This window comes from Eubalaena glacialis, chromosome 7, assembly GCF_028564815.1.
Source record: "Eubalaena glacialis isolate mEubGla1 chromosome 7, mEubGla1.1.hap2.+ XY, whole genome shotgun sequence".
NCBI classification, from domain to species: Eukaryota; Metazoa; Chordata; class Mammalia; order Artiodactyla; family Balaenidae; genus Eubalaena; species Eubalaena glacialis.
Window position 1 is genome coordinate 64941351 of NC_083722.1, and position 27163 is coordinate 64968513.

The 27163-nt window shown below is 50.0% G+C and overlaps 1 protein-coding gene across 1 annotated transcript in view; it reads left to right on the forward strand.

The window, feature by feature from the left end:
• The first annotated feature begins 7150 nt into the window (after window positions 1-7150).
• The window catches only part of XYLB (xylulokinase), a 43942-nt gene continuing 23929 nt past the window's right edge, over window positions 7151-27163 (forward strand). Inside the window, exons 1-10 of the mRNA XM_061195255.1 lie at window positions 7151-7331; window positions 8562-8644; window positions 11981-12050; window positions 14170-14250; window positions 16389-16475; window positions 17114-17242; window positions 18068-18133; window positions 19823-19895; window positions 22296-22414; window positions 25495-25576. Coding sequence (XP_061051238.1) covers window positions 7275-7331; window positions 8562-8644; window positions 11981-12050; window positions 14170-14250; window positions 16389-16475; window positions 17114-17242; window positions 18068-18133; window positions 19823-19895; window positions 22296-22414; window positions 25495-25576 — 847 coding nt within the window. The 5' untranslated portion in view covers window positions 7151-7274. The remainder of the gene's footprint in view (window positions 7332-8561; window positions 8645-11980; window positions 12051-14169; window positions 14251-16388; window positions 16476-17113; window positions 17243-18067; window positions 18134-19822; window positions 19896-22295; window positions 22415-25494; window positions 25577-27163) is intronic.

A 27163-nucleotide genomic window follows, 5' to 3' on the forward strand; every position in this document is an offset into this window, starting at 1 on the left:
AACTTGAACATTCTGGGGACACACAGTTCTACCCACTGCATGGGGTTAGTTAATTTCTTTTCACTCTTTAATGACAGCGTTCAAGAATATGCATTTATCTCTGAGTATGTGTGTCCCAAAAGTTCTGATAGGGATGTTTTCATTTTCCTGCTTTCTAAATAGTGTGTTGTATTTTGACCCCTCTAATGAGTTAAAAGTCCTAAGCAGCTTGAGATCCATCCCATTTTTGCTATTATGTTTGCTTGTTTTCTTTTTCCTTATTCTTTTAGTCTAAAAGTTAAAAGTTCAACAATACAGAGTGAATTAAAATGCAAAAGTCACCCCCTAACCACCAGTTTCTAAATCCCACTCCAACAGATAATTGTTAATAACTGGGAGTGTATTTTCCAGACCCTCCTTTCACGTATACAGAACTACAGGATTTAGTTATCTGCTTTAAACACTCATGGAGTATGGGAAATTCAGACCCCAAGGGACGAATGCAGTAAAACCAGAAAAATGCAAGATATCCACACCAACATTTAATTTTCCTAAATCAAATTTGCTTCTGAGGTGAGTACGAACACAGAAACAGCAGGCCTATGCATACTCTGGTGAAAATAAGAACTTTTCTCCTCAGAGCTCTTTAGAATCTGCTGAAACATCAAAGTCCATCAAAGTTTTCTCCAGACATAAACACAAAATCAGCTTTTAAAAATCTTAATGCCAAAAAAAAAAAAAAAAAAAAAATCTTAATCCCAGCTGCATGAGTTACTTATTTAACTGGAGGCAGGACACCCCTCACCATCAGACTCGAATAAACAAATCTGTATGACGTTTGCCCTGCTAAGGGCTATAGTTCCAAACATTTATTTTCAGTCATAACAGCTTCCATTGGGAGATTGGGATTGACATATATACACTAATATGTATAAAATGGATAACTAAGAAGAACCTGCTGTATAAAAAAATAAATAAAATAAAATTCAAAAAAAAATCATAACAGCTTCCCACTGATCTTACAAAAAATTTGTACTACCTTTGAGATAGAACAGAGAGAAGAATTAGTTAATTTCTGACATATCTCAAGATGACATCTTCTAAAAATTTTCAGATAGATATAATAAATTAGTGAACCTGAATTATAATTGATTTGTCTTTTTTTTTTTTGGCCACATCATCTTAGTTCCCCGAACTGAGGCCACGGCAGTGAAAGCGCCAAGTCTTAACCACTGGACCGCCAGGGAAGTCCCTGATTTGTCTATTTCATTTCCCAATTTCTGATTACTTTTGATTGATTCCGCGATTTTATCTTTGTCCTAGAAGTGGAAGGGATAGGAATTAAAGCTACCAGTACACTCCTAACTTTTCACTCTTAAAACTACTCATTTAGAAGGCTATATATCAGCCTGAACAGTTTCAGTAGCATCAGTATTAATGAACACAGCTTTAGGTGGGTTGGATAAAAACTAGTCTGCTATTTTTACACAAACAGGGTAAAATATATTGGAATTTTAAAATAGTGTATCTTTATCCAGAAAGCATATTTCTTCAGGATTTTTCTCAAAGAAAAAGGTTAACTTTGAGAAAAATCCATGTTGTGGATGCAGACTTCAAAGAATGAAGAGATAGTTTGGCGTTGTTTCATTGGCGACCAGAGTATAGGAACTGAATTTATGTTTGTCTCCATTTTCCTATTTTACAGTGAGTTCTCATTATTATATTTACTAAATGAAATTTTTTTCTTTCTCTGAAAAGTTTATATCTAGTGCTTATCCTCAGATAGATTAGTTTTCACTGACTTCTGTGTTATGATGTAGTATATTCAGTTGACAAACACCTAGCTTCAAAGAAAACTCGATTCAATCAAAGACCTTGCTAACAGAAGAAAATGTAGGCTAATATCTTTGTAGAAAATGTCAGAAAATAGCTTTGTGGCTTGGGAGTGGGGAAACACTTCTTAAACAAGATCAAATAGCCTAGACAATAAGAAGAAAAACTGATGGATTTTATTATATTCGAATTAAAGATTTCCAGTCCACAAAGGGCAAGATGGACGTAGTTAGCAGATAAATGACATATTGGGAGAAGATACCTGCAACATCTAAGACTGATTGGGAACTTATATCTTGAAATATAAGAAACTCCTGTAATCCATAAAAGAAGACAAAAATTCCCAACTGAAAAATGGGCAAAGAAAATAAGCAGGGAATTCACTGAATGGGAAATCCTAAATGGCTAGTGAGTGTATATGAAGAGATGCTCAAATTCGTCAATAATGGGAGAAACGCAAATTAAAGCAATAATGAGAAACCACTCCTCACCTATTACACTGGCAAAATCAAAAAGGGTGTAAATGCCAGGTACCATATATAGGATGTGGAGATACACGAACTCTTGTGCATTCCAGGTGGGAGTATAGTGCAGCACAGCCATCCTCAGGAGTAATCCAGCACTCCGATCAAACTAGTTATGCACACATAGTAAAAACCCTACTCTTGGATATAAAGTCCCCCCCCAAAATTCCCTCACACAGGTCCATAGGACCATGGATGAGGGTATTCCATACTGTGCTGTTTGCATTAGTGGGGAACTGGAGTCCACCCCGGTGTGTCTCAGTGGCAGCCTGGACAGTAAAATCTGGGGTCGGCACACTAATGAATATGATAGAGCTGTTAGAAGCAACCAGGTAGATCAGGGGTTCCCACATGTTTTCACTTCATGGCATCCTTAGAATCTCAACAATTTTGTCACGGGGCTCCTTGGCCAAAAGAAAAGGCTAACAGTTCTGTTTATTAAGTAGTGAGGTCCAAACAGCTTAATATATACTTATGTCCTGACAACTTAATAGCTCTTTGAAGAAAATAATACACATAAATTGGGGGAGAAAATAATACATTTCATTCTTAAATAAGCAGAATTACTCACTAAAAGGATGTTGTGTGCCTGTTGGGCACTGCACAACTCCTCAAAGGTTGGGATCAGACTGGACACTGCCGCCCTTATTTTGCTTCACTTTGATTTTCCTGCAGGACTTGCTTATCACCGTGACACAGTTTTGCAAAGATATGATGCTTTATCCTAGACAGGAATGTAGCACAATCCAATGTTGGAACCGTCAACTACCTCGTTAGCAGTTCCCCTGGTGCCTGACAGAGGTTGAGTATGACTGTGTTTCCCTTGAAAAGTCAAAAATACCCCGTTGCACCCCTATGGGTTCCCTGCAGCTTCCCAGAGCACCTGGGTGCACAGTTTGGGAACCACAGAATACATATAACTGAATAAACTGTAAAAACAGTGCTGAATTTTTTTAAAGTACTTAAAAAAAACTAATGCCTAGGGAATTCTCTGGTGGTCCAGTGGTTGGGACTCCGTGCTTTCATTGCCAAGGGTGAGGGTTTGGTCCCTGGTTGGGGAACTAGGATCCTACAAGCCACGTGGCGTGGCCAAAAAAAACCAAAGCAAAACAAAACTAATGCCTATGGGGCTGTGCTCTTGCTGGGGTTTCAATGACCTGGCTCCTCACTGCTAAACCGAGGGACAGGTTTCCACGCAGCATTTGACACTGTCGAGCCCCACCTCACAGGAAGGTTCTTCCTTTTTGGCTTCTACCTCATCCCTCTCTCAAGGTCTCTTCTTGCACTGGGACTATCCTTTTCGGTTCCCTCTGGGTGGGTCTCCATCTGTCCCACTCTAGTCCTTTCTGTGCACTCTAGCCCATCCCCATTGGGAGATGGTAACTCCCAAATCATTGTCTTCAGCCCAGACCTCTTTACTGAGCTGGAGACCTCGTATCCAACTGCCTGTTCAATGTCTCCACTCAGACATTCCCACAGGCCCCGCAAACCTATCATGTCCTCCCGAAACTCACCGTCTTCCCCCAACGCCTGCCTCTCCTCCTATGTTTCCTAACTCAGAGAATGGAGCCACCCTCCATCCGGTAGTGGCCTGAGTAGATTGCATTGGTGGCCCCAATTCTTCACCCTTCCTCGCATCCACACCCTTGCCATGGCCTCCTCCCCACCACTTGCCTTTGGGCTGGCCACAGGACTGGCCAGTGGCATAGAGGTGAAAAGGTAGCATGACAGTTCTAAGTCTAGACCTTTGGAGGCCTTACAAGTGTGCCCTTGCCTTCTTCTGCCCTGCTGCTTTCTTACTTTTTTTTTCTTTTTTGGCTGCAAGGCTTGTGGGATCTTAGTTACCCGATCAGGGATCGAACCCATGCCCCCAACACTGGAAGCACAGAGTCCTAACTGAAACCGTGTACCTCTGATTGGGACTTGAACCCATGTGCCGGGACTCGAACCCAGGCTAAACTCAGATTGGGACTTGAGCCCATGGTCTTTTAATTAGAATCACTCACCTGGTGTCTGTACTAACTGAGGCTCAGGTTCCTTCTGTCTCAACACAGAAAGAATTCGGTGAGAGACAAAGTGATAGGTAATATTTAGAGAGAAACACGTTCCACAGACAGAGGGTGGGCCATCTCAGAAGGCAAGAGCGACCTCGAAATATGGTGTGGTTAGTTTTTATGAGCTGGGTAATTTCATAGGCTAATGAGTGGGAGGATTATTCCAACTATTTTGGGGAAGGGGTGGAGATTTCCAGGAATTGGGCCATCGCCCACTTTTTTGGTCTTTGATGGTTGGCCTCAGAACTGTCATGGCGCTGGAGGGTGTGTCACTTACCTTATGCTAATGAATTACAATGAGCATATGATGAGGCTCAAGGTCCACTGGAAGTCGAATCTTCTGCCATCTTGGACCTAGTTGGTTCTAACCAGTTTTCGTCATATCCTATGGCTATGTCATTCTTTTAAAGGCCGTGCAGTGCCGTACCCCCTTCCCTCCTGTTTCATAACCACTGGACCGCCAGGGAATTCCCTGCCCTGCTGCTTTCACGAGAAGAGCATGCCCAGAGGACACTGCTGGCCCCAGGAAAGGAAAGATGAGAGACACAGGGAGCAGAGCCCCTCTAACTGAGCCGAGCCTAGATCAGCTGACCTGCTGACATCTGAGAGACAAGAAAAGATGACTGTTTGGGTTTTTTTTTAATAAATTTATTTGTTTTATTTATTTATTTTTGACTGTGTTGGGTCTTTGTTGCTGCATGCAGGCTATCTTGAATTGCGGCAAGCGGGCTTCTCATTGCGATGGCTTCTCTTGTTGCGGAGCATGGGTTCTAGGCATGTGGGCTTCAGTAGTTGCGGCACGCAGGCTCAGTAGTTGTGGCGTGCGGGCTCGAGAGTGCAGGCTCAGTAGTTGTGGCTCATGGGCTTAGTTGCTCCACGGCATGTGGGATCTTGCCGGACCAGGGCTCGAACCCGTGTCCGCTGTATTGACAGGCTGATTCTTAACCACTGCGCCACCAGGGAAGCCCAAGATGATTGTTTTAAGTCATCAAGTTTGGGGGTGTTTTGTTATGCATCAGCGGTTATCCAACCAGGTCACCTAAGCCAGGAACCTGAGCATTACCTTTGCTCCCTCTCGCAGTCGACGACGTTCCCAGAGCTTCCTAAGTATCTCTGGAATCCATCTAGTCTCCATCCTCAGCACCTCTGAGGTGTTAGCCCTAGCTCAGGCCTCCTGCAGCCACATTCTCACTCATTTTTCCTTCCTCCCTTTTGCCCCCATTCTCCACACACAGCATGTTGAGTGACCTTTCTAATACGCCAGTCTGATCACGTGACTCCTGTGGGTTTGCCTCGCCCTCAGGCTGTGGTGTCCTTAGGGCCTGATAAGGGAAGGAGCCTTGCTAGGCACTGTGGACTACCTGGTCATGGTGAAGGGACACCTCCAGGGCAGTTTCTGCTTTGTTCCCAAATCCCTAGTGCAGGGAGCCAGGTTCAAGGTTGGAGCTGATAAGCAAAAGACCAGCCTCAGGCCACGGCAGCATTTCCCAAGGGTTCCCTGAAACCCCTCTACTACTGGCTGGGCCTTTTCAGGGCGTCAACAGGGAAGAGAGTATGAGATATGTTGATAACTTGGAATTAAGATTTCCATCCTTATTCCTTGCTAAAGGATCAGATCATGGGTGTACAGTCTCCTTAAACAGGCAAATGGGCTCTCAGACCTCTAGTCTTATTTGTGGCCACAGTGAAAGTGCTGTTACATCAAGAGAAAGGATGAGTCACCAATCACCAGAATGGGGTAGAGATGCCACAACCCATAGAGAAAGGCACCTCTGACCAAGAGTAGGTCTTCCTGTGAGGCAGCTTGAGAAACAGCCAGCTGCCTCAGCCTTCAAGAGACTTTTATATTTTGCCAAGGGCCTTCTCACAAGGCTGCCCAGCAAATTGTCTTGTTTAGTGGTTAAACATGTAAGTTCTGCACCCAAACTCACTAGCTTTGAGTCCAGCCCTGCCACTGACCTTGGGACCTTGGGCTAAGACTAGGATCTGGGATCCAAGCAGCTCAAGTTCAGCAAGAGAGATATGGGTAATAAGACCATTGCATCAGGGGCTCTGCTGGGCTGGGGGCTCCTGGGCGGAGCATTTCACCTGGGTGGGTGTTGGGAAGGCCTCTGCGGGACACACTAGGTGGAACGAGGGGAAGAGAAGGGGTCCTCAGCTCCAGGAAGAAAAGGAGTGAGTCTGCTTTTGGTTCTCATCCCCCTTCACCGTGCCTGGAATACCAGCTGACCGCAGGAATGAACGAAGGAGCGCCCTCCGGGGGAAGTGGGGGTGAAGTGGCTCAGGAGCTCTGACTTTAAATACAGAGGTGGGATGCGGCGCACGTCAGAGCTGGGGAACTACTCAGATCTACTGGGTCAGGAAAGGGCCTGCTGGAGCCCCGTGCCTCCAACCCCAGGGCACATTTCCCTGTGCCCCCTAACTCACCACCATGATGCACAGCTGCTCCAGTACCCGAGAGGGACGGCCATGGAGGTCCCCAGGCTCAGGGCCCCCAGAGAGACAGGGACAAGCCGGCTTAAGGTTGAATCCTCTGGCCCAGGCCTCCTCCGAGAGAAGGCAGGCAGCGTTAGGGCCGGGCCTGTGCAGGGAGCACATTTGGATGGGAAGCGGGGCGGGGCGGGATTGGAGGGAGCGGGCTGCGCAGGGGACACCCGTCGGTCGCCCAGCTGCGAAGCGCAGGCGGAGGCCGAGCCGCGGTGCGTCCCCGCCCTGTTCACCAGCAGGCGGCGCCAGAGCGCAAGGCCGCGGGGGCCTCGGGTCCCGGAGTCCGGCCGGGCGGGGCGAGGGGCGGACCCCGGCGTATCCGAGCGTTGGGGCGCGGCGGGAGTCTAGCCGCGGGAAGGACCGACAGAGCGATACGCCTCCTGGAACCTCCGCGGCCATGGCCGAGCACGCCGCTCGCCGCTGCTGCCTGGGCTGGGACTTCAGCACGCAGCAGGTATCGGTGCGGGCCCGGGGCCGGCCGGGCGGGGCCGCCTCTTCCGCGACGCCGGGCGGGCTGTCGGGGGACCCGGGGGCCTGGAACCCTGGGCCGCGCCGCGGGCGCGCCTCCCTCTCGGGCTTCCCGGGGACCCGGCGCCTCCGCCCGGCCTGGACCCCGGCACTCCTAGAAAGGGCGCCCACCTCCACTCTCCCGAGGGCACGTGGCGGGGAAATGCCCGGAAGGCTGGGGGGGACCCGAAGGGCTCGCGCGCCGTCATAGGCACAGATTGACAGGGACCCGAAAGAGCTCAGCTACTGTAAACAGAGGACCAGACAGACGGGTAGACACGCAGGCAGAGCCAGTGAACTGCAACCAGATCACCGCTAGAAGCTTTTTTTTTTTTTTTTTTAAGTGAAATGGGCACAGTGTACACCTGAACTTTGTTCCGCCCTGTGACAGCCCCTGGTTGGCACCAGCGTGCCCGGGTCAACGTGCCCAGCTGTGCTGCTCTCGGGGCCAGTCAGACAGGCAAGCAGAGTCAAAATTTGTCATCAAACTGGGCTTGGGGTGCCAAGGGGCTGGCTCCTCCTGAACTTGGGAAATCGACACAGTTGCAGTGAAATCCCCCTCCTCGGATGGGTCAAGGGAGCAAGGCCAATCCCTGATCAAAGTCCTGTGGGACCTTGGATAGGTCAGGTTGTCCTGCTAGGCCTCAGTTTCTCCATCTGTCCAGGAAAGGAGTTGCATCCTTAAGCTTGGACGTCTGCTCCATTGGGGCATGTGTCTCTGGCCCTTGACCATGGCCTGTGGGAACAGAGCAGGGGCCTTGCCTCTCAGATCTCTGCAGGCATGGACCTCCGAGAGACATCTCAAAACCTTGCCTCCCATGCCTTCCCCTCTAGGACTTTCTCAGACCTCCTTGCCTGGCACAGGAACCAACTCATCTGTGAACATCTACCTCTAGAGGAGCTTGGCTTTGGCTGTTTGGAGGGCAAAAATTCCCTGAGCTACATGGGTGTTTCTGCTTAGCCTCAGCTTCTCCATTTTACTAAGTCTTTGGATATGTCCCCAGATGAGGCCTCTGTTTCCATGGTTACAATGATGCCCCCCCCCCCCAGCCTCAAGGAGGTCTCCAGACTGAACCACTTCTAGGGGGCTGGGCTTCACTTGGTGATGTTCATATCCCTGGACCAGTGTAGAAGCTGAGGAAAATTCTATACATTGTTTTTTTTTAATGGCTTCCAGGTAAAAGTTGTTGCTGTTGATGCAGAGCTGAATGTCTTCTACGAGGACAGTGTGCTTTTTGACAGAGACCTTCTAGAATTTGGGTATGTACCTAGTGTGCATGTGTGTGTTGGGGGTTGGTTTTGAGGTCCTCCCTGAACCTTTTTTTTTTTTTTTTTGGCTGTACCGTGTGCAGCTTGTGGGACTGTAGTTCCCCCACCAGGGATTGAACCTGGGCACCCCCCCGCCGCCCCAGGTGAAAGCGTGAGTCCTAACCACTGGACCACCAGGGAACTCCCCCTCCTTCAACCTTTTACATTTATAAACCACACTGTTCTGGTTTCCTCAAACTGCAGGAGGGGTTGTCTTGATAAATCTCTCAGCATCTTTCTTCTATGCCTAGAATGCACGCTCCTGCATTCCTTTCCAATTCCACTCATTGCTTCATATATTTATAGTAGGTATCAGTTGAGACTTACTTTGTACCAAGCACTGTGCTGGGTGCTGGGATGGTGAACGAAAAAGAGACATTGTCCTTGCTTTCCCAGAGTTTCCCATTGAGTGGGGGGGATTGATATCAATCAAAGACTGATTGATTAAAGAAAAAAAAAAACCAAAAGAATGTTTGTTTATAAACTCAGAGAAGGCCATTGAAGGAAAGAAACTCGCTTCTTCAAGTGCTTATTGTAAAGGAATGTGATCTAGACTTGTGAGAGTAGTTTAGGGAATGTTCCTAAGGAAGTAGTGCTTAAGCCAAGATCTGAATGAGTGGGGTTAGCCAGGTGGTAGAAGGTAGAGAGCTTTCCACGCAGAAGGAACAGCATGTGCAAAGGCCCTGTGGCAAGGAACACTGCTCATTCATGGAACTGAAGAAGGCCAAGTGGCTGGGGAGCAGAGAGGGAGGTGGAAGCTGGGTTGGGCCATATAGGCCATGGAATAGAGTTTGTCTTTATCCTAAAAGCTATGGTCACCCACTGAAGGGCCATAGGAATGGGGGGCCGGGGAGGTATGACATGGTTTTATTTGTGTTTTGAAAAGATCTCTCTGGTGCAGTGGGAAAGCAGGTGGGATGTGGCCAGAATACAGGTTGGAAAACTACTGAGGAGGTTTTTCAAGATCATCTGGATGAGAAATGATGTTGGCTGGAGGAGAGAGAGCTGGGTGGTAAAATTGACAGGTCTTGGTACAGAATTTAATGTGAGATATGAAGGTGAGGCTTCTGGCTGGCATTCAGGGTGGATGGTAGACTATGAAAGAGAACTGGTTTCCAGAAGAAAGATCATGAGTTTAGGTTTTGTATTAGTTTGGTAGGGCTGCCAGAACAAAATACCACAGACTGGGTGGTTTAAATAACAGACATTTATGTTCTCATGGGTCTGGAGTCTGGAAGTCCAATTTCAAGGTGCTGGCAGCGTTGTTTTCCTCTGAGGTCTCTCTCCTTGGTTTCCAGATGGCTGCCTTCTTGCTGCCTCTCACATGGTTGTCTCTCTGTGTGAGTGCACCCCTGGTGTCTCCCAGTTATGTTATTTATGTCCTAATCTTTTTTTTTAAGTTGATATGTTGTATTTTCATTTTTATTCAGTTCAAGAAATTTTCTTTTTTTTTGGCCGCGCTGTGTGGCATGTGGGATCTTAGTTCCCCAATCAGGGGTCGAACCTGTGCACCCAGCAGTGGAAGCGTGGAGTCTTAACCACTGGACCACCAGGGAAGTCCCTCAACTTGTGAATTTGGGGGGACACAATTCAATCCATAACAGCTGTGGATTTGTTGATTTTGAGGTGGCTCAGAGAGGTCCTGGTAGAAGTTTCCCTCCATGTCTATTTTAGATGTCACTTCCTTCTTGAAGCCTTCTCTGCTGGCCTTTCCCTCTCACTGCCCATCACCTTGTGTTGCCATCTATTTCTCCCCCAGCTGATGTGTCTCCTTTGAGCTGAGGTTGGAAGCCACCTTGCTTTCATGTATTTTTTTAAAATTTATTTTATTTATTTATTTTTGGCTGCATTGGGTCTTCATTACTGCACACGGACTTTCTCTAGTTGCGGCAAGCGGGGGCTACTCTTTGTTGTGGTGCACCAGCTTCTCGTTGTGGTGGCTTCTCTTGTTGCGGAGCACGGGCTCTAGGCACGCGGGCTTCAGTAGTTGTGGCACGTTGGCTCAGTAGTTGTGGCTCGCGGACTCTAGAGTGCAGGCTCAGTAGTTGTGGCACACGGGCTTAGTTGCCCCACAGCACATGGGATCTTCCCAGACCAGGGCTCGAACCCGTGTCCCCTACATTGGCAGGCAGATTCTTAACCACTGCGCCACCAGGGAAGCCCTTGCTTTCATATTTTATATTAGTGCAGGCCACCCGTGTTAGAGTTTTGGTAGTTTGTGTCTTTCAAGGAACTGGTCCATTTCATTTAACCTATCAGGTTTGTGGCCATAGAGTTGTTCATAATATTCCTTTGTTGTCCTTAGATGCCTATAGGATCAGTAGTGATGACCCTTCTATCGTTTCTGATGTTGGGAATTTGTGTCTTCTCTCTTTTTTCTCTTGATGAGCCTGGCTAGATATTTATCAATTTTATTGATCTTTCCAAAGGATCAGCTTTTGGTTTCATTGATTTTCTCTTTTCATTTTCACTGACTCGTGTTCTAATTTTAATTATTTCTTTTCTTCTGCTTGGGTTATTGCTGTTGTTGCCATATTTGAGTTTTTGGTTTTTGTTTTTTGTTTTTTTTAATTTTTATTTTATTTATTTTTGGCTGTGTTGGGTCTTCGTTTCTGTGCGAGGGCTTTCTCTAGTTGCGGCAGGCGGGGGCCACTCTTCATCGCGGTGCGCGGGCCTCTCACTATCGCGGCCTCTCTTCTTGCGGAGCACAGGCTCCAGACGCGCAGGCTCAGTAATTGTGGCTCACGGGCCCAGTTGCTCCGCGGCATGTGGGATCTTCCCAGACCAGGGCTCGAACCCGTGTCCCCTGCGTTGGCAGGCAGATTCTCAACCACTGCGCCACCAGGGAAGCCCTGAGTTTTTGTTTTTTATGTCATTGAATTTCTCAATCTCTTTTTCTGTTGCTTCTTTGTTTTGAGTCATCGTTTAAAAGGCCTCCTCACTCCAAGATTATGAAGTGGATTTGGAAGGGCTTCTAATCCAACCCCAAATTTCTCCAGTCCCTTCATGCCCACTGCTCCAAGTGACTGCCTTGCAGGGTGAACCCCTTATACTTAGAAGGCTTGTTTTTGCTGGTGCTTTCCGAGAATTGCCACCTCTGGGCCACACCGGGTGATTTCCATGCCTTCTCTCTCCATCTTGCCCAGCATCTTCCCTGTTCAATCTAGAGTTCCCACACAAGGCTGCGGGGGTGGGAGGGTGCTTCTCCTTCTGTGGGAGGGATCCAGGATCTGCCATCACTGGGCCCCCGCCTGAGGCTCTATTCCACATTCTCTCTTCTGCTTGTAGGACTCAGGGTGGAGTTCATGTTCACGAGGATGGGCTGACAGTGACTTCTCCAGTCCTGATGTGGGTCCAGGTAAGTACAGGGATTCCTGTCCCTCTCCTCTCCCAGCCCATCTTACCAGCAGACTTGGCGATTTGCTAGGAAGCCCAAAGGTGGCAGCTCATGAGAGCCTCTGTTGAGAGGTCCTCCTGGGGAAGTGGAATCTGCATGGTCCTAGGGCCAGACTCAGCCTCAGTACTCCTGAGCTGGGAGGACTCACAAAGGGCTTCCAGGTTCTGAAGCCAGAGCAGCTGGAAAGTCCTGCCAGTGACCATCTTTAAAATGCCACAGAGCAGGGCTTCCCTGGTGGCACAGTGGTTGAGAATCTGCCTGCCAATGCAGGGGACACGGGTTCGAGCCCTGGTCTGGGAAGATCCCACGTGCCGCGGAGCAACTGGGCCCGTGAGCCACAACTACTGAGCCTGCGCGTCTGGAGCCTGTGCTCCGCAACCAGAGAGGCCACGATAGTGAGAGGCCCGCGCACTGCGATGAAGAGTGGCCCCCGCTTGCCGCAACTAGAGAAAGCCCTCGCACAGAAACGAAGACCCAACACGGCCAAAAGTATTAATTAATTAATTAATTAAAAAAAAAAAAACTCCTTTAAAAACAAAAAAAATGCCACAGAGCAAACGTTTCCCAAACACTCTGATTTCAGGCTCTGTGGCCACCCTTGAACCCTGAGATCCAAACATGGCCCTTGGGCTCTTTTCTTAGTGCTCAGTCGCCAGACTCTTTAACTCCAGGGGCAGAGGCCGTCAGAATGGTGGCTTGTGACCTGCCCAGTCAGGCTCAGATCCATCCCAAGCCAGGCCTGCCCGCTCAGGACCAGCGAGAAAGGAAGATGCGGGTTGCCAGATCCGGGTGACCCACGGGGCCACAGGGCCAGGGTGTGTGGACAGCACAGGCAGGTATGATAGGAGCCAAGGGCTGCCTCATGGGCCGCAGGGGACCTGAGACCCTGAAACTAGAGGCCAGCCAAAGGCAGCACTGAATGTGTCTGGCCAAAGCTTTTTCAGTCCTCCAGTACCTGTTTAACCGATTCCCTGTACTAACTTCTTTCTGTTAATGTAACAAGGATGATTTCTTTTTTATTGGCCTGACCCTGACTCATACTGGAGGACTGGGGGTAAAGGATGAATTTCCGCCACACAGGCTGCCGGGGAAATACTTCAGGGGGCTGAGCCAGACCACAGGGCAGTGGCAGTGGGGGTAACCGGCAAGAGTTGCTGTCTGGAGGTCCCACTGAGGATGTCAGGGGCTTCGGATGGGCCAAGGCCTTAACCTGGGGAGGTGGCAAGTGAGCAGAGAGCCAGGCTTGGGGTTGGGACTAGGATAATTGCTACTCCTGAGGGGCCCCCAGAACTGGACCTGTTCTAGCTTTGCCAGTCCCTTCCCCAGCTCTGCCCCACTCCCTGCCTGAGGTTTGGCAAGCAGGGCCAAGTTGGCAGCTGCAGCCAGGGCTGTGAAAGAGCCCTCCCGGCATGGGATGGGGGTGGGAGGGTCAGGCCAAAGCTCCAGTGGCTTCTGTACCCTGAAGAAAACACAGCCTGGGATCCGTATCTAATTCCCGGGGAAGTGTCAAGCTCTGCTGGGTGGCACCATCCATCCCACACATGGGGTCTTGCCAGAAAGGCAGTTCCAACCAGACGGTGGAGGGGGAAATAGGGGGTTGGGACAAATGGTCACCATCTTTACCTACTCCCTCCAACCTGTACTCCCAGACACAGGAGTCTAGGCCTGGAGCCCTGTTCTGATGGGAGCCTCTGCTTTGCTCTTTGCTTCTCCATTGCAGTGAAGTTATATCACTAATATGGTGGGTTGAAAATGCAGATAAAAGAAACCGAAATTTGAGCCACCTTGTTTTTGCTCTTCCTGCGTGCCTGGAAGTCACCAATTGGAGAAGCAAAATTTGAGGAGTGCTGGTTTCTGATTCCATTTATTTAAAATATTTTTAACATATCTCACTTTTTTGTTTGCTTGATGCCTACTCGTTTAATTGATGTATTTATTCTAGTGCTTCCAAATCCCGAGTCATCAGTTCCTTCTCTGCCTCCTCTGGAAGGGCAGGCACTTACAGTCCAAATCAAGGCTTGTGTGTTAGCCTGGTTCCGTGGTTCAGGACAGTCACGGTGGATTCTGTGTTTCTTCTCAGGCTTTGGATATCATCTTGGAGAAGATGAAGGCTTCGGGCTTTGACTTCTCTCAAGTCCTCGCCTTGTCTGGGGCAGGCCAGGTTTGTTTGCTGTAGCCTCCGTCTATGGCATAAGGGTGTCTGTCTTGGGCAGTGGTGCAGGTGCTGAGGTGACAGCTTCCCTCGAGGGAAGGTGCTTGTTCATGAAAGCCACGGCGCACATTTTGTTGCAGTGAAAATCTGTATAGCTGTTTCACCTTGGTGGATATATCACTTGCCTCCTTGCAAAAGGATTTGAGACAGTTCTTACAATTAAGCGTTATACAAAATAGGACACAGGGTGAGGAGGCACTGGATAGAGGTCCTCTAAGGCGAAGAGGAAGCATTTGACATGAATGTACTATGACTGTTTGAGGGCGCAAAATTGCTTTTCTATTTCTTGGAAGTAAAAGCAAGGTCAGAAATCATGCTAATAATGATAGTTTTAGTAGTAGAGATATTAGTAATAATGGTGACAAAGAACATGGAGCACTTAGCGTGTGGCAGGTGCAGTGCTGAGCATTTTACATGCACTAACTTAATCCTCGTAACGATTGTACCAGGTGGTATCATGCAGTGGTTAGCGCAGGGGCTCTGGGTTTGACCCCTAGCTCTGCCATTTACCAGCAGCAACCTGGGGCACGTCATCCAGCTTTCTGGTGCCTCCATACTCTCATGTGCCGTAGGGTCAATGTGAATGTTAAATACATAGGACAGGGCAAAAAAACTTTAAGTTTTAGCTCCTGCTTTTATTATCATTGCCATTTACATGGGGAAACGGAGGCACCAAGTGGTGATGTCACTTGCCCAAGGTCACATAGCTGCTAGGAGGGGGAGTCAGGATTCAAGTCCCGTGTTATCCTCCGAATCACTTTGCTCCATGCTGGATTAGCGAGTCTTCACATCCTCGTTAGAGAGCGCTTGCTGATGCTTCTCAAGATGCCTCTTCTTCCCCTGACCTCACAGGAGTGTATTGATTGTGTCCTTGTTACACTAAACAGAGTCCCTGGTGATCTTGTCCACACCTCGCACCTGAACCCCAGGCCTGGACACCCTCTCCCTCCCAGACATCCCCTCCGCCCCCTTGGCCGGGTGTCCCAGGAATACCCCAAACTTATCATGTCACAGACTGAGCACACTGTCTTCCCCCCGATGTCCTCCTCCGGTGCCCTTTCTTGGGGAGTTCTCCTTCTCCACCGGGGCCACACCCCAGGTGTCCTTCCTGACCCCTCCATCTTCCCACCCCTATATCCAGGGGGCCCCCTCGTGCTGCTGATTTGTACATGACTCTTGAGTCTGCCACCTCTTCTCCAACTCCGCCTCTGTTGCCCCAGGCCTAGTACCCATCATTTTTCTCTGGGCCTCTGCTTTTCTTCCCTTCCTCCAACCTACCTTCTCCATGACTCCCACAAGCCCTTTCGTACATTCAGCCCTGACCATGTCACTCCCCTGCCAATCCAGAGTTCTCACCACCCCAAGATAAACCCCAGCCTCCCGAGCATGGATGTCAAGGCTCAGGCTGTCACCTCCCCCTCCAGTCCCTACTGCCCCCCGCCCCAGCCTCAGGCCCCTTCCCTGCACCTGCCAGCCTCTCTCAGCTGTGGTTACTCTCTGCGTGGAGCACCTCCACCCTCAACTCTGGGATCCTTTCCTAATTATCACGTCCACTTCTACCCACCTGCACCCCCAGCTGGCTAGATGCCCCTCCTCTGTGTTCCCACAGCCCTGCTACTGCACTTAATAGGGTTTTGTCCGTTTGTGTCCTTTTCCCTGACTCATCTCCAGTATCCTGCAGAGTAGCGACAATACTACCCTAGTCATCTGTCCCATGCCTGGCACGACCTAGGTGATCCATCAATGTTTGTTGAATGAATAATGGGTAAGTGAATGAATGAGTGAATGCCAGGTAATATTATGAGCAATATATTTAAATACAGTTTTACAAAGCCACCAAAATCCAGACCAATAGTTCTTTCTCGGACCCTTCCTACAAGTTTTGAGGTGGACAGGGCAGAGTTCCTCCCCATATTATAGAAATGAAAACCAAGTCTCATAAAGGTGATGACCTCTGTGACTTACAAGTGGCGGGGCAGGCTTCGAGTCCGGTTCTTTGGCGTGTGGTCTGGGGTCTTTCTGGGTCTCCAGGAGGCTGACACAGGTGTGTGGCCGCGTGAACATGGGCTTGGGTTTTCCCTCGGCAGCAACATGGAAGCGTGTACTGGAAGGCTGGGGCCAGCCAGGTGCTGTCAAGCTTGTCACCGGACCTCCTGTTGCATGAGCAGCTGCAGGTAACTGGCCGTGCTGTGGGAGTCTGAGAAATTTCCGTAGTGGGGAGAAGGGCCCCGAATCCTGTGGGCCCTGAAGCCTGGGGCTTTTGTGCATCGTCAGGGGTGTGGGAAGGTGGCTTGGGCAGCAGTCCTGTGAGCGTGGTCTTCCCTGCCTGCCTGCCACAGACATCCCTGCTGTCTGGACAGAGGCTCAGGTGCTAACAGCCCACAGCACACTGGTCCCCTCCAGCCCAGCAGGACTCTGTCGCGAGTTCCCCCCTCAGGAATCTCCCCCTGGGACGCGATGCCTCCCGGTGATGCTGGGAAGGTAGGCTCTGGCGTCTCCTTTTCTCCCAGGCTCCACAGGCCCCCGCCGAGCCGCCCTTTGCTGCCGCTCTGGCCCTTCACCACCCATCTCTGGTGTTGCCTGTGGTGCTCAGGTGTCCTCGCCAGAACCTTCCACCTTGAGCTTTCTGGGGAGGGACCCCGCTCGGCCGGGCCGAGGTTTGGACATGAAGGGCTTGCCCATGGGTCTTCCAAGGTCACATCCAGGGAAGAGGCGTCCACAGCTGCCGTGATGGGCGTGACTGCCAGCGCCAGGGCGGCCCCCGGAGTCAGTGGGCAGAGCTCATGCCTGTGCCTCTGCCCCTTCTTTCCAGGCCTGTTTCTCCATCAGTGACTGCCCGGTGTGGATGGACTCCAGCACCACAGCCCAGTGCCGCCAGCTGGAGGCCACCGTGGGTGGGGCCCAGGCTCTCAGCTGCCTCACCGGGTCCCGCGCCTATGAGGTGGGCGGCGCCCGCCACGGGCTGGGGACTGGGGCTGGGCCAGGAGGAAGGTCTGATTGCTGGCTCTGGTGCCTTCTCCCTGGGTGTCTGGGAGGACACGGCTGGTGACCTGTCCCTGTGGGGATCACGTGAGGCTGTGTGGGTGCCCCCCCGTGGAGCCAGGACCGGGCACGCTGGCCCCTGATGCTGAGCAAGGCCATGTGTGCTGCTCAGCGAGCATGGCAGACCTCCTCTTGCTCCCCAGCTCTCCCAGGTCAGAGCTGAGGCGTGACCGCGACTGTGCTGTGTGTGGGGGTGACGATGGCACCTCAGCTTCAGCCTCTTTAACCTGGAGATAAAAATAGCACTTACATTTTGGGTAGTTTTGCAGCTGAAAGGAGTCAGAGCTTGTAAGATGCTTAGTGCAGCTCCTGGGAAAGTAAAAAAAATGAGTGCCTCTTTCCTGCTGGCTTCAACCATGGTCCTACCCCATCCCATAGGGTGGCTGCTATTGGCCCAGCTGGGGTAATTCGATACTCCCTGGAGCAGAGGTTTGGGGGATAGGGCCAACCCCACTTGGGTTGCCTTAAGGAAGAAGAATGTGGGTGGGGATAATACCCGAGTCCCCTGCACGGGTGCCCTTGGTCAGAGCACACACCCTCCTGTGTAAGGAACGAGGTTATTACTAAGGATGTTCAGCAGACATCAAACATTTCCAGATTTGAGGCCTTCCTAAGCTCTCATTATGCTAACTAATCTTCAGAGCATGCTGCACTAACTTTACTTTATGAAGTTGATCATTCCCTGTAGGATTTGGGTTTTTAAGAATTTGCACTCTTTTTCCAGCGATTTACAGGAAACCAAATTGCAAAGCTTTACCAGCAGAACCCCAAGGCCTACTCACACACAGAGGTTGGTTGAACGTTCCTCTTTTTTTTTTTAAGATTTTTTTTTTTTTTTGATGTGGACCATTTTTAAAGTCTTTATTGAATTTGTTACAATATTGCTTCTGTTTTTGGTTTTTTGGCCGCGAGGCATGTGGGATCTTAGCTCCCCAACCAGGGATCGAACCTGCACCCCCTGTATTGGGAGACGAAGTCTTATTAGCCACTGGACCACCAGGGAAGTCCCTAAACATTCCTCTTTGATTGAAAGTCACAGTTGAACTCCTTTTATAACTTAGCATAAATAAATCTCATGTGCATGGGCTAAAAACATTGATTAGCAGACATTAAAAATGATATATATTCAATTTGCTTTTATTCTCCTTGTCAGGCTTTTTCCAAAGAGGAGGGAAAGAAAGGAATTGTGGGAAAGAGAATTCCGGGGCTCTCCTGACCAGAAGGGTGGAGGTCAGGGTCAGGGTGGGAGCAGGGGGACTGATGTCTTCCTGGGACCACCTGAGTAGGAGATCTGGGTGCCCTTAGGCTCTGTCTACTCAATTTCTATGTTTAATGCAGCATGGTTACCTGCATTTGATTGGTGTTGGGTCATTGTTTTCTTAGGAAATCTGTAAGGCTGGACCAATGTCTCCAGCTGTGGCCCTTCAACCAGAGCCAGGAACCCAGGTTCATTCCTTGATCCACAGTTGCTGAAAGCCAGCACTTAATGCTGCCTGAGAAGCCTCTCAACATCCTGGCTAGTGATTGTCCTCTCTGAGTAATTAGAAAATGATCAGCTTGTGTTAAACCAAATTGCCTTTTAAATCTTGGACGTTAACATGCAGTTTTTAATTTAATGATTCAAGGTTCCAGGTTACTCTGCAGCGTTAGCCGTTAATGAAGGTTTTGGGTGGAGGGGGTGATAAAAATTCTGTGAATTCTATGTGTGGAACAAAGGTGGCCCAACTGGGGACAGGAGGTGATGGCATTCTCTCCCCTGGTCCAAGGGCCCGTGATTCCCATGTGGAAGCAGAGACCCTCAGGGTGACATTTAGAATCCATTATCAATTCCTCCCGCTCATGTTTGGCGCCTCTGGCTTCTGAGGGGCCGGCTTTCACTTCTCATTCTGAACCCCTGAGACTGTGTTTGTTGTTTCTGAATCGTGTGGCCATGCATCCCACTTCCTCTGTGACTAGATATAAAGACCACAGACATGGAGGAGGGAAATCAGGGCACCACACTCCCTGGCATATGGATTCTGGGTGAAAACCTGCTTCCCTAAGCGTGGCTTTTTTTATCAGGTTTTGTAGTTGGTTTGTTTGTTGTTGGTTTTTATTTTTGGCCATGCCTCGCAGCTTGCAGGATCTTAGTTCCCTGACCAGGGATCGAACCCAGACCCCCGGCAGTGAAAACCCGGAATCCTTCCCACCAGGGAACTCCCTTTTTTTTTTTTTCCATTTTGAACTTGACAGTTTTATGGCTTGTCAGAAACTGCAGAGCAAGGGGCTTTCCTAAGGAGTCACTTCTTGGTGTTCCAGCCATTCAAAATGTTCTGAAGGACTGAGGGATACGCAGTCCCTCACATTGCTGGGGCATCTTGCTCAAAATTTCTACTTCCCTCCCCAGTTTAAAACTCTTGTCCTGTTGTGTGTGTGTCAGAAGTAGTCAGTTGTTTATGGACGTGAGTCATAAATCTCGCTGTGTTTCTCTCTTCTGCAGAGAATTTCCTTGGTCAGTAGTTTTGCTGCTTCTCTGTTCCTTGGGTCTCACTCTCCTATTGACTACAGTGACGGTAAGTCTTCGGAGTCTGTGGTGTGGGTCTGTTTAGCAGGCGTGCGGGCAGCGTGAGCCCCATGCACCCGGGTGGGTGCCAGTCTTCCAGCCCTACCGTCTGTTGCCAAGAAGGGAGTGTATTGTCTTTTGCGGTGTAACAAAGGGCCCCAGCGCTTAGCAGCTGAGAGTCATAAATGTTTATTATCTCAGAGAGTTTCTGAAGGTCAGTAATCAGGGAGTGGCTTCTCTGGATGGTTCTGGCCTAGGGTCTCTTAGGAGGTGGCAGTCAAGCTGGCCGTCAGCACTGCGGTCGCTTAAAGGCTTGACTGGGGCTGGAGGATCCACTTCCAGGCCACACACGTGACTGTGGGCCAGAGGCCTCAGTCCCTTGCCACGTGAGCCCCTCCAGCATATGGGAGCTGGATTCACCCCAAGCGAGGGGTGAGAGGAGACAGTGGCCAAGCAGAAGCTGCAGAGTCTTTCACATGATCTTGGGAGTGATGTACATCCCTTTCCCTGGTCACACAGACCTACGGGAACAGGGAGAGGGGACCTCAAACGGTGTGAACACTAGGGGATGAGAGGGATCATCTTGGAGCCTGGCTCCCATGAGGAGTTCCTTACTGAAGTTTTTGTCCACATTTGGGGAACTCATGAGAGTGGTGAGCTTCTGGTATCAAAACCCTAACAAAAATAAGTGCAGATACTATGTATAAAACAGATAACTGGGCTTCCCTGGTGGCGCAGTGGTTAAGAATCTGCCTGCCAATGCAGGGGACACGGGTTTGAGCCCTGGTCCAGGAAGATCCCACATGCCGCGGAGCAACTAAGCCCGTGCACCACAACTACTGAGCCTGCGCTCTAGAGCCCGTGAGCCACAACTAGAGCCCGTGAGCCACAACTACTGAAGCCCTCACGCCTACAGCCCGTGCTCCACAACAAGAGAAGCCACCACAATGAGAAGCCCGTGCACCGCAACAAAGAGTAGCCCCCGCTCGCCGCAACTAGAGAAAGCCTGCGTGCAGCAACGAAGACCCAACGCAGCCAAAAATAATTACTTAATTAATTTAAAAAAAAAAAACATAACTAATGAGAACCTTGTGTATAGCACAGGGAACTCTACTCAGTGCTCTGTGGTGACCTAAATGAGAAGGAAATCCAAAAAAGAGGGGATATGTGTATATGTATAGCTGATTCACTGTGCTGAACGGTAGAAACTAACACAACATTGTAAAGCAACTATACTCTGACGAATAAACAAACAAACAAACAAACAAATAAATGCAAACGATGCCAGTGAGGAAGGAGAGCTGGGAGGAGGTTGCTGGAGGAGCTCTTGGCTGAGACTAGCATGGAGGGAGGGGCATGCAGAGCAAGAGCCCAGGCCTGGGAGAGTGGCCTCGGAAGGGCCTCGAGTCGCTCCGCGTCTCAGGGAGCTCAGCTGAAGTGTGTGAGTGCTGTTGTGCACCAGACGCTAGTCTAGTTTTAGGGCAAGTAGGGTGACTAAGGAGTGGTCCCGAAGCTTCGCTCACAATCTGGAGAAGAAAAGCTTCGTCCCACACAGGAACCCAGCTCCTTGGAGCTCAGACCAGCAGAGCCCTACCCATGGAAGAGCCTGTATCCACCTGTGTCCTCCATACTCACCCCAGCCGGCTGCTTAGTGCTGCTGGGGAAGGTTACGTTGTTGCTCTAGACATTCCTGAGCTTCACCCTCAGCTGGGCCTCCACCCACTCCCCTCACTGTCCAGAAGTCACCTCTTAATTTACCAGCGGTCTGACCATCTCACATGGGCACGGGGCTCTAGCAGCACCCAACCCACCTGCCTGCCTCCACCTGGGCCCATAGAGGAGGAGGAGGGCTGTCCACCTGAGCCCTGGGTTCTCCCCCCTCCCCATCCTCAGGAGAACCTTGGGAGAAGTAGATGGTTTTAGGGAAGACTTAGCTGATCTTAGTGACGAGCGTGAGGAAGTTTAGAGGCGTCTGAGAGCTTTTTCCTCGAAGAGTTAGATGTGATTGGGAAGTCCCTGGGAGCTGACCCACATCAGTGCCGGGGCTGCCTCTAGCCTTGAACCCCGGGGGACACGCAGAGCCATCCTAGGTGACATTGGTGGGAGCTCCCCTCCCCCAGCCAGGTCTTAGAGCAACGGATTTCCAGGCTAACTGTGGGATTTCCAGGCTAACTGTGGGATTTAAGCCCGTGAGGAATGTTTGAGGGGGCGGAGGCATGTGTTTCTAAGGGCCCTGCTGGCCTTTGGCTCTCTGGTTCCAGAGTTACCCAGGCACATTGTATATGTTCCATCGGGAAAGAGCTCCAGGTATACGTTTGCTGCAAGAATGATCCACTCTCGGCCAGATTTGTGCATTTTTACAAAAGGTCCTTTTTTAAGATTTCTCTTTCTTGTTTCCTTCCTTCCTTAGGTTCTGGAATGAATTTGTTGCGGATCCAGGACAAAGTCTGGTCGCAGGCTTGCCTTGCTGCCTGTGCACCTCATTTAGAGGAGAAGCTCGGCCTGCCGGTGCCGTCATGCTCGGTTGTGGTAGGTTCCCTGCCCAGTGACGCGGCTCACTGGAGAGCTGGCAGCTACTGGGGAAACTGTGTAGTATACACACACCCATCCATTTATACACGGGCACACACAGATGTGACTTTGTCTAGTACAAGATAAGTATTTGACATGATTCAGAGCGAAATGTCTGTATCAGTGTCTTGTACTCAGGTGCAATAACTACATCAAAGTGAAAAGCTTCTACGCAGCAAAGGAAACGGTCAACAAAGTGAAAAGGCAACCTATCAAATGAGAGAAAATATTTGCAAACTATATATCTGATAAAGGGTTAATATCCAATACATATATAAAGAACTCATACAACTTAACAGCAAAAAACCAAACAATTCAATTAAAAAGCTTTAAACAGGGACTTACCTGGTGGCTCAGTGGTTAAGAATCCACCTGCCAATGCAGGGAACGTGGGTTTGAGCCCTGGTCCCTGAGATCCCACATGCCACAGAGCAACTAAGCCCATGCACCACAACTACTGAGCCTGTGCTCTAGAGCCCACGAGCCACAACTGCTGAACCCATGTGCCACAACTACTGAAGTCTGCACTCCTAGAGCCTGTGCTCTGCAACAAGGCACCACAACGAGAAGCCCATGCACTGCAACACAGAGTAGCCCCCTCTCGCCACAACTAGGGAAAGCCCACGCACAGCAACGAAGACACAGCGCAGCCAAAAATAAATAAATTTAAAAAACAACAACAGGGACTTCCCTGGTGGTGCAGTGGTTAAGAATCCGCCTGCCAATGCAGGGGACATGGGTTCAATCCCTGGTCCGGGAAGGTCCCCCATGCCGCAGAGCAACTAAGCCCGTGTGCCACAACTACTGAGCCTGCGCTCTAGAGCCCGCGAGCCACAGCTGCTGAGCCCACATGCTGCAACTACTGAAGCCCGCGCGCCTAGAGCGCACGCTCCACAATAAGAGAAGCCACCACAATAAGAAGCCCGTGCACCGCAACGAAGAGTATCCCCTGCTCGCCGCAACTAGAGAAAGCCCATGCACAGCAACGAAGACCCAATGCAGCCAAAAATAAATAAATAAATAAATAAATTTATTAAAAACAAAAAACCTTTAACCATCAGTGTGGCACCCACATTCGGAATAGACACTGGCTGTCCACGCCCTGGTTTCCCCTAGTTGGCCGGCTAAGTTCTTGGTTGGGCCCTGCACTCGGCCCTTTGGCGGGGAGCATGTGCCCCACAGCCAGAACAAGCAGAACCCCTGGGTGGTGCAGAATGTTGGCTGCGAAGGAAGGACAGGGCCCCTGAGTCCCGGGGAGAGTCACAGAGCTGGGAGGGGTGGGCCACCAGGAGAACCAGGCTATCACGAGTGCCTCACGCTGGGAGTCCCAACCGCAGAAGCACTTTCTGAGGTGAACAGTGACCTGCTGAAAACAGCCTTTGCCACCATGAGCAGAATCTCAGCCAGATCGTCATCATCCAGAGGGTGCCGTGAGGCCAGCGCACAGAGCTTAAATTAAGGGTGTCCTGCCCTGTAGAAGCAGACAGTTCAGGACCCAGGCAGGCTGATGCACAGCAGAAAGAAAAAGGAAGGGCTAACAGAAAACAGCCAAGCCTCTGGGACTGGTATTCCACACACAGCTTTTAGTTTCAAGTGAGATGGAGAGCGGTGTTTTGTCCACGGCAACTGACTTTGTTTGCGTTATGCCAGGAACACATGCCTCCAAGAGGTAGCCCGTGCAGACACCAGCAGCTTGAGGAATGGAAAAGAACTGATTGTGAAAAGTGTACTTTCATTTGTAACATAGGTACCCATGTGATGGGGGGAAACAAGCAAAATCCATGTGTTCTGTCATCTCTTTTTCTGAAGGTGGTGCCCAAATGGCTTTCTCTCCTTTTCTGCAGGAAAATATTTGGAGATATAGTGTAGCAGACGCTTCCCACCTTGCATCCTCCCAGCCCACTTTTTTGCCAGCTGTTGTGGCTTCACGCAGGTGTTGCCTAGCAGAACCCTGCCTGAGCTGCATCTCATTTTCCTCACTTCTGCCCAGAGCCTTCTGGGACTCCACATTTGTGCTCTGCCAGCCTGGACGCTCAGGGAGTTAGCACCCCACGTGTGCCCTTCACTGGTGGGGAGCTACAGAGAGCTGCTCCCTGTTCCACCCCCAGGTGGACAGCCCCCCCGTGCATTTCATGCAGCTCCTCAGACGCAGCTCACAGCCATGACCAGCTCCACAGAGGACCCTGGGGTGGGCTTTCCCCCCTTCCCTGTTTCATTCTTCCCTGTCCCCTTCTCATTTCCTGGGGTTACTTCCCCAAATAAGCCACCTGCACAAGCCCTGACTCAGGCTCTGTTTTCTGAGGCAACGGAGGCCAAGACAATTATCTTCCAGGAGATGGCTTTATTCTGATGTAAATCAGAAAGTTGGCTGGATGGAGTAAAATGTTCTTCCCAGACACCAGGAAATCCCATCATTTATTTTACACTTTTGGAACCGAGACAGGGAAAGGGGGAAAAATGCTTTCTTTTCATAACTATGCTCTCTAAAGACTGTAGGTCTGTCCAGAAGTTATCCCTGCCCTCTGATCCCACAGGCGGTCTTGGAGGGGCCCTGAGAGCTGTGGTTCCTGGTGGAAGCACCTCCTCCACACTGCCTTTCCTTGCTTTATTTTCTTTAGAACGTTGACCTCTGCGCAAACGTGTCCAATTACTCTTAATCTGACTGATAGAGCGTGTGTGCAAGGCATTATCTACTTCTGTGAGTTTGCTTAATGATTTCCTCCTGTTATTTCTTTATTTTTAATGCTGCATCCATAATTTGGAGCTTACAAAGCAAGTCCACAATGGGAACTGGTCTGTTCTAGTTGCCTTGAATCTCAAAATTAAATGGGCTTCAAGGCAGTGGTATGACCTCACGTGTGTGGTTGCAGCCCTGTGCTGGGCTCCTCTGGTGTTTTGTGAACAGGAGGGACGTCCCAGGTGTGATGCGACTATAGGCCCCACCCAGGCCTGTAGCCTTCCTGTGGCCCGAGGTGTGGACAGTTGTGTCGAGCAGGTGGGGTTTGCCTCAGCAGAGCGTGCTTGCCTTCTCTCCTCAGGGGGCCATTTCTTCCTACTTCGTCCAGCGCTATGGGTTTCCTCCAGGATGCAAAGTGGTGGCCTTCACTGGGGACAACCCAGGTGAGTACCTCATGGGATTTCACCCTCCCAGTAGCCCGCCTTGGTCCTTGTGAGACATTGGAGAATGGCAGCCGGCTTCTTGGGGCTTCTTGGGGAAGCCTGTCCTTGGCGGGCCCTCCCTCCCTTGGTGCCCGCCCGCCTGCTGGTCTGAACTCTCACACCTTGTACCTGCCCCACCTTGGCTCTGGCTCCACCCACAAGAGCCACTGAGTGCCACTGAGTGCCGCACCTGCAGGTGAAACCTGATCAGTGATTGAGGAAAACAGTGCCCACCCTCTCTCACCTGCCTTTTCTTTTTTTTTTAACAACAACCATTAATTTTTATTAAATTTCTAATTTAAAACAAATATTTACAACATTATCAGTTTGGGAAAAGACAAACAGTAAAAATGAAGAAAAGTGATGAAAAGACAAATTCAAGGACAGAATAAATATAACCTATTTACACGCCTGCCTGGTCCTGGTGGCTGCTGCCAGAGTGCCAGACCCTCAGCCTCAGAATTAGCAGCAGTTCAAAATCTCCTCCAGTTTCAACACGTCCAAGGGTGGGATTTTGCATACCTGCCTTTTCTGTTCCAAGCTAAACATCTCAGTTCCCCCAACCCTTCCTCTGGGACCCAGCTTTGAGTCTCTGCCCCATCATTTGACCTATAGGTATGACTTTGTCCAAGCCCCTTGTCTCCTCTTCCTCCTTCTCTTCTCTGGGGGTTCCTGAGACGCCCCCCTGGAGGGGCTGACAAGTCTCTAAAGAAAGGCCAAGTGGCCACAATGAGTACCACCAGACTGCTGCCCCTCACCCCACCTCTGCAGCCCTTTTCCTAATAGGCCACCAAATCAGGGTTGCTGGATAGAGTAAATACAAATACAGGACACCCAGTTAAACGTGAATTCAGAGGAAGGACAAATGATTAGGTAGAATGAGTGTGTTCCAGGCAATGTTTGAATTTCAGATAACAAATGATTTTTCAGTGTAAGTGTGTCCCAAATATTGTTCTCTGAACTTGAAGTGTGACTGAGCGTCTTATATTTTATCTGGCAACTCTACCCCAAGTTGCCATCCTAAGCAGCCATTCCTTCTCTAAGGAAGTAAGTCTCAGGTACATATGAAAGGGTTTGGTGGAGGCCGGGGTCTGACTTCAGCCCTTCTCCTGGTTTCCACACCCGTGAGCCTCCCTGTGCTTCCCTCCTACTGGTTGTACAGATGAGGATGTGGACAGCAAAAATAAAATAAAAAGAGAGAGGCACACGTGTCTAGCAGTGGAGCTGTGTGCCTAGAAATGGAGCTGAAGGTCTTGTTAAAATTCATTCATCATCATAATGATGATTTTATATGCCGTATTTCCTGCAGTATCTATGTGTATTTTTGTGCCCAGGAAAAAACATTTAAGTCACCGTTACTACTATTTCTGCCACCACTACGAGTAACACTCGTGGTGCTCCTAGGTCTGCTTTGGGCCTGTCTGCTTTGGAGCTGAGGGCACAGCGAGGATGTCCTCGCCACCCCTGTGGTTGCATCAGTGTCCTGGCTGTGCCCCTTCCCTTCTGGGGTGGCCTCCACTCTGGCATCTGCAGGGAACCCCCAGAAGC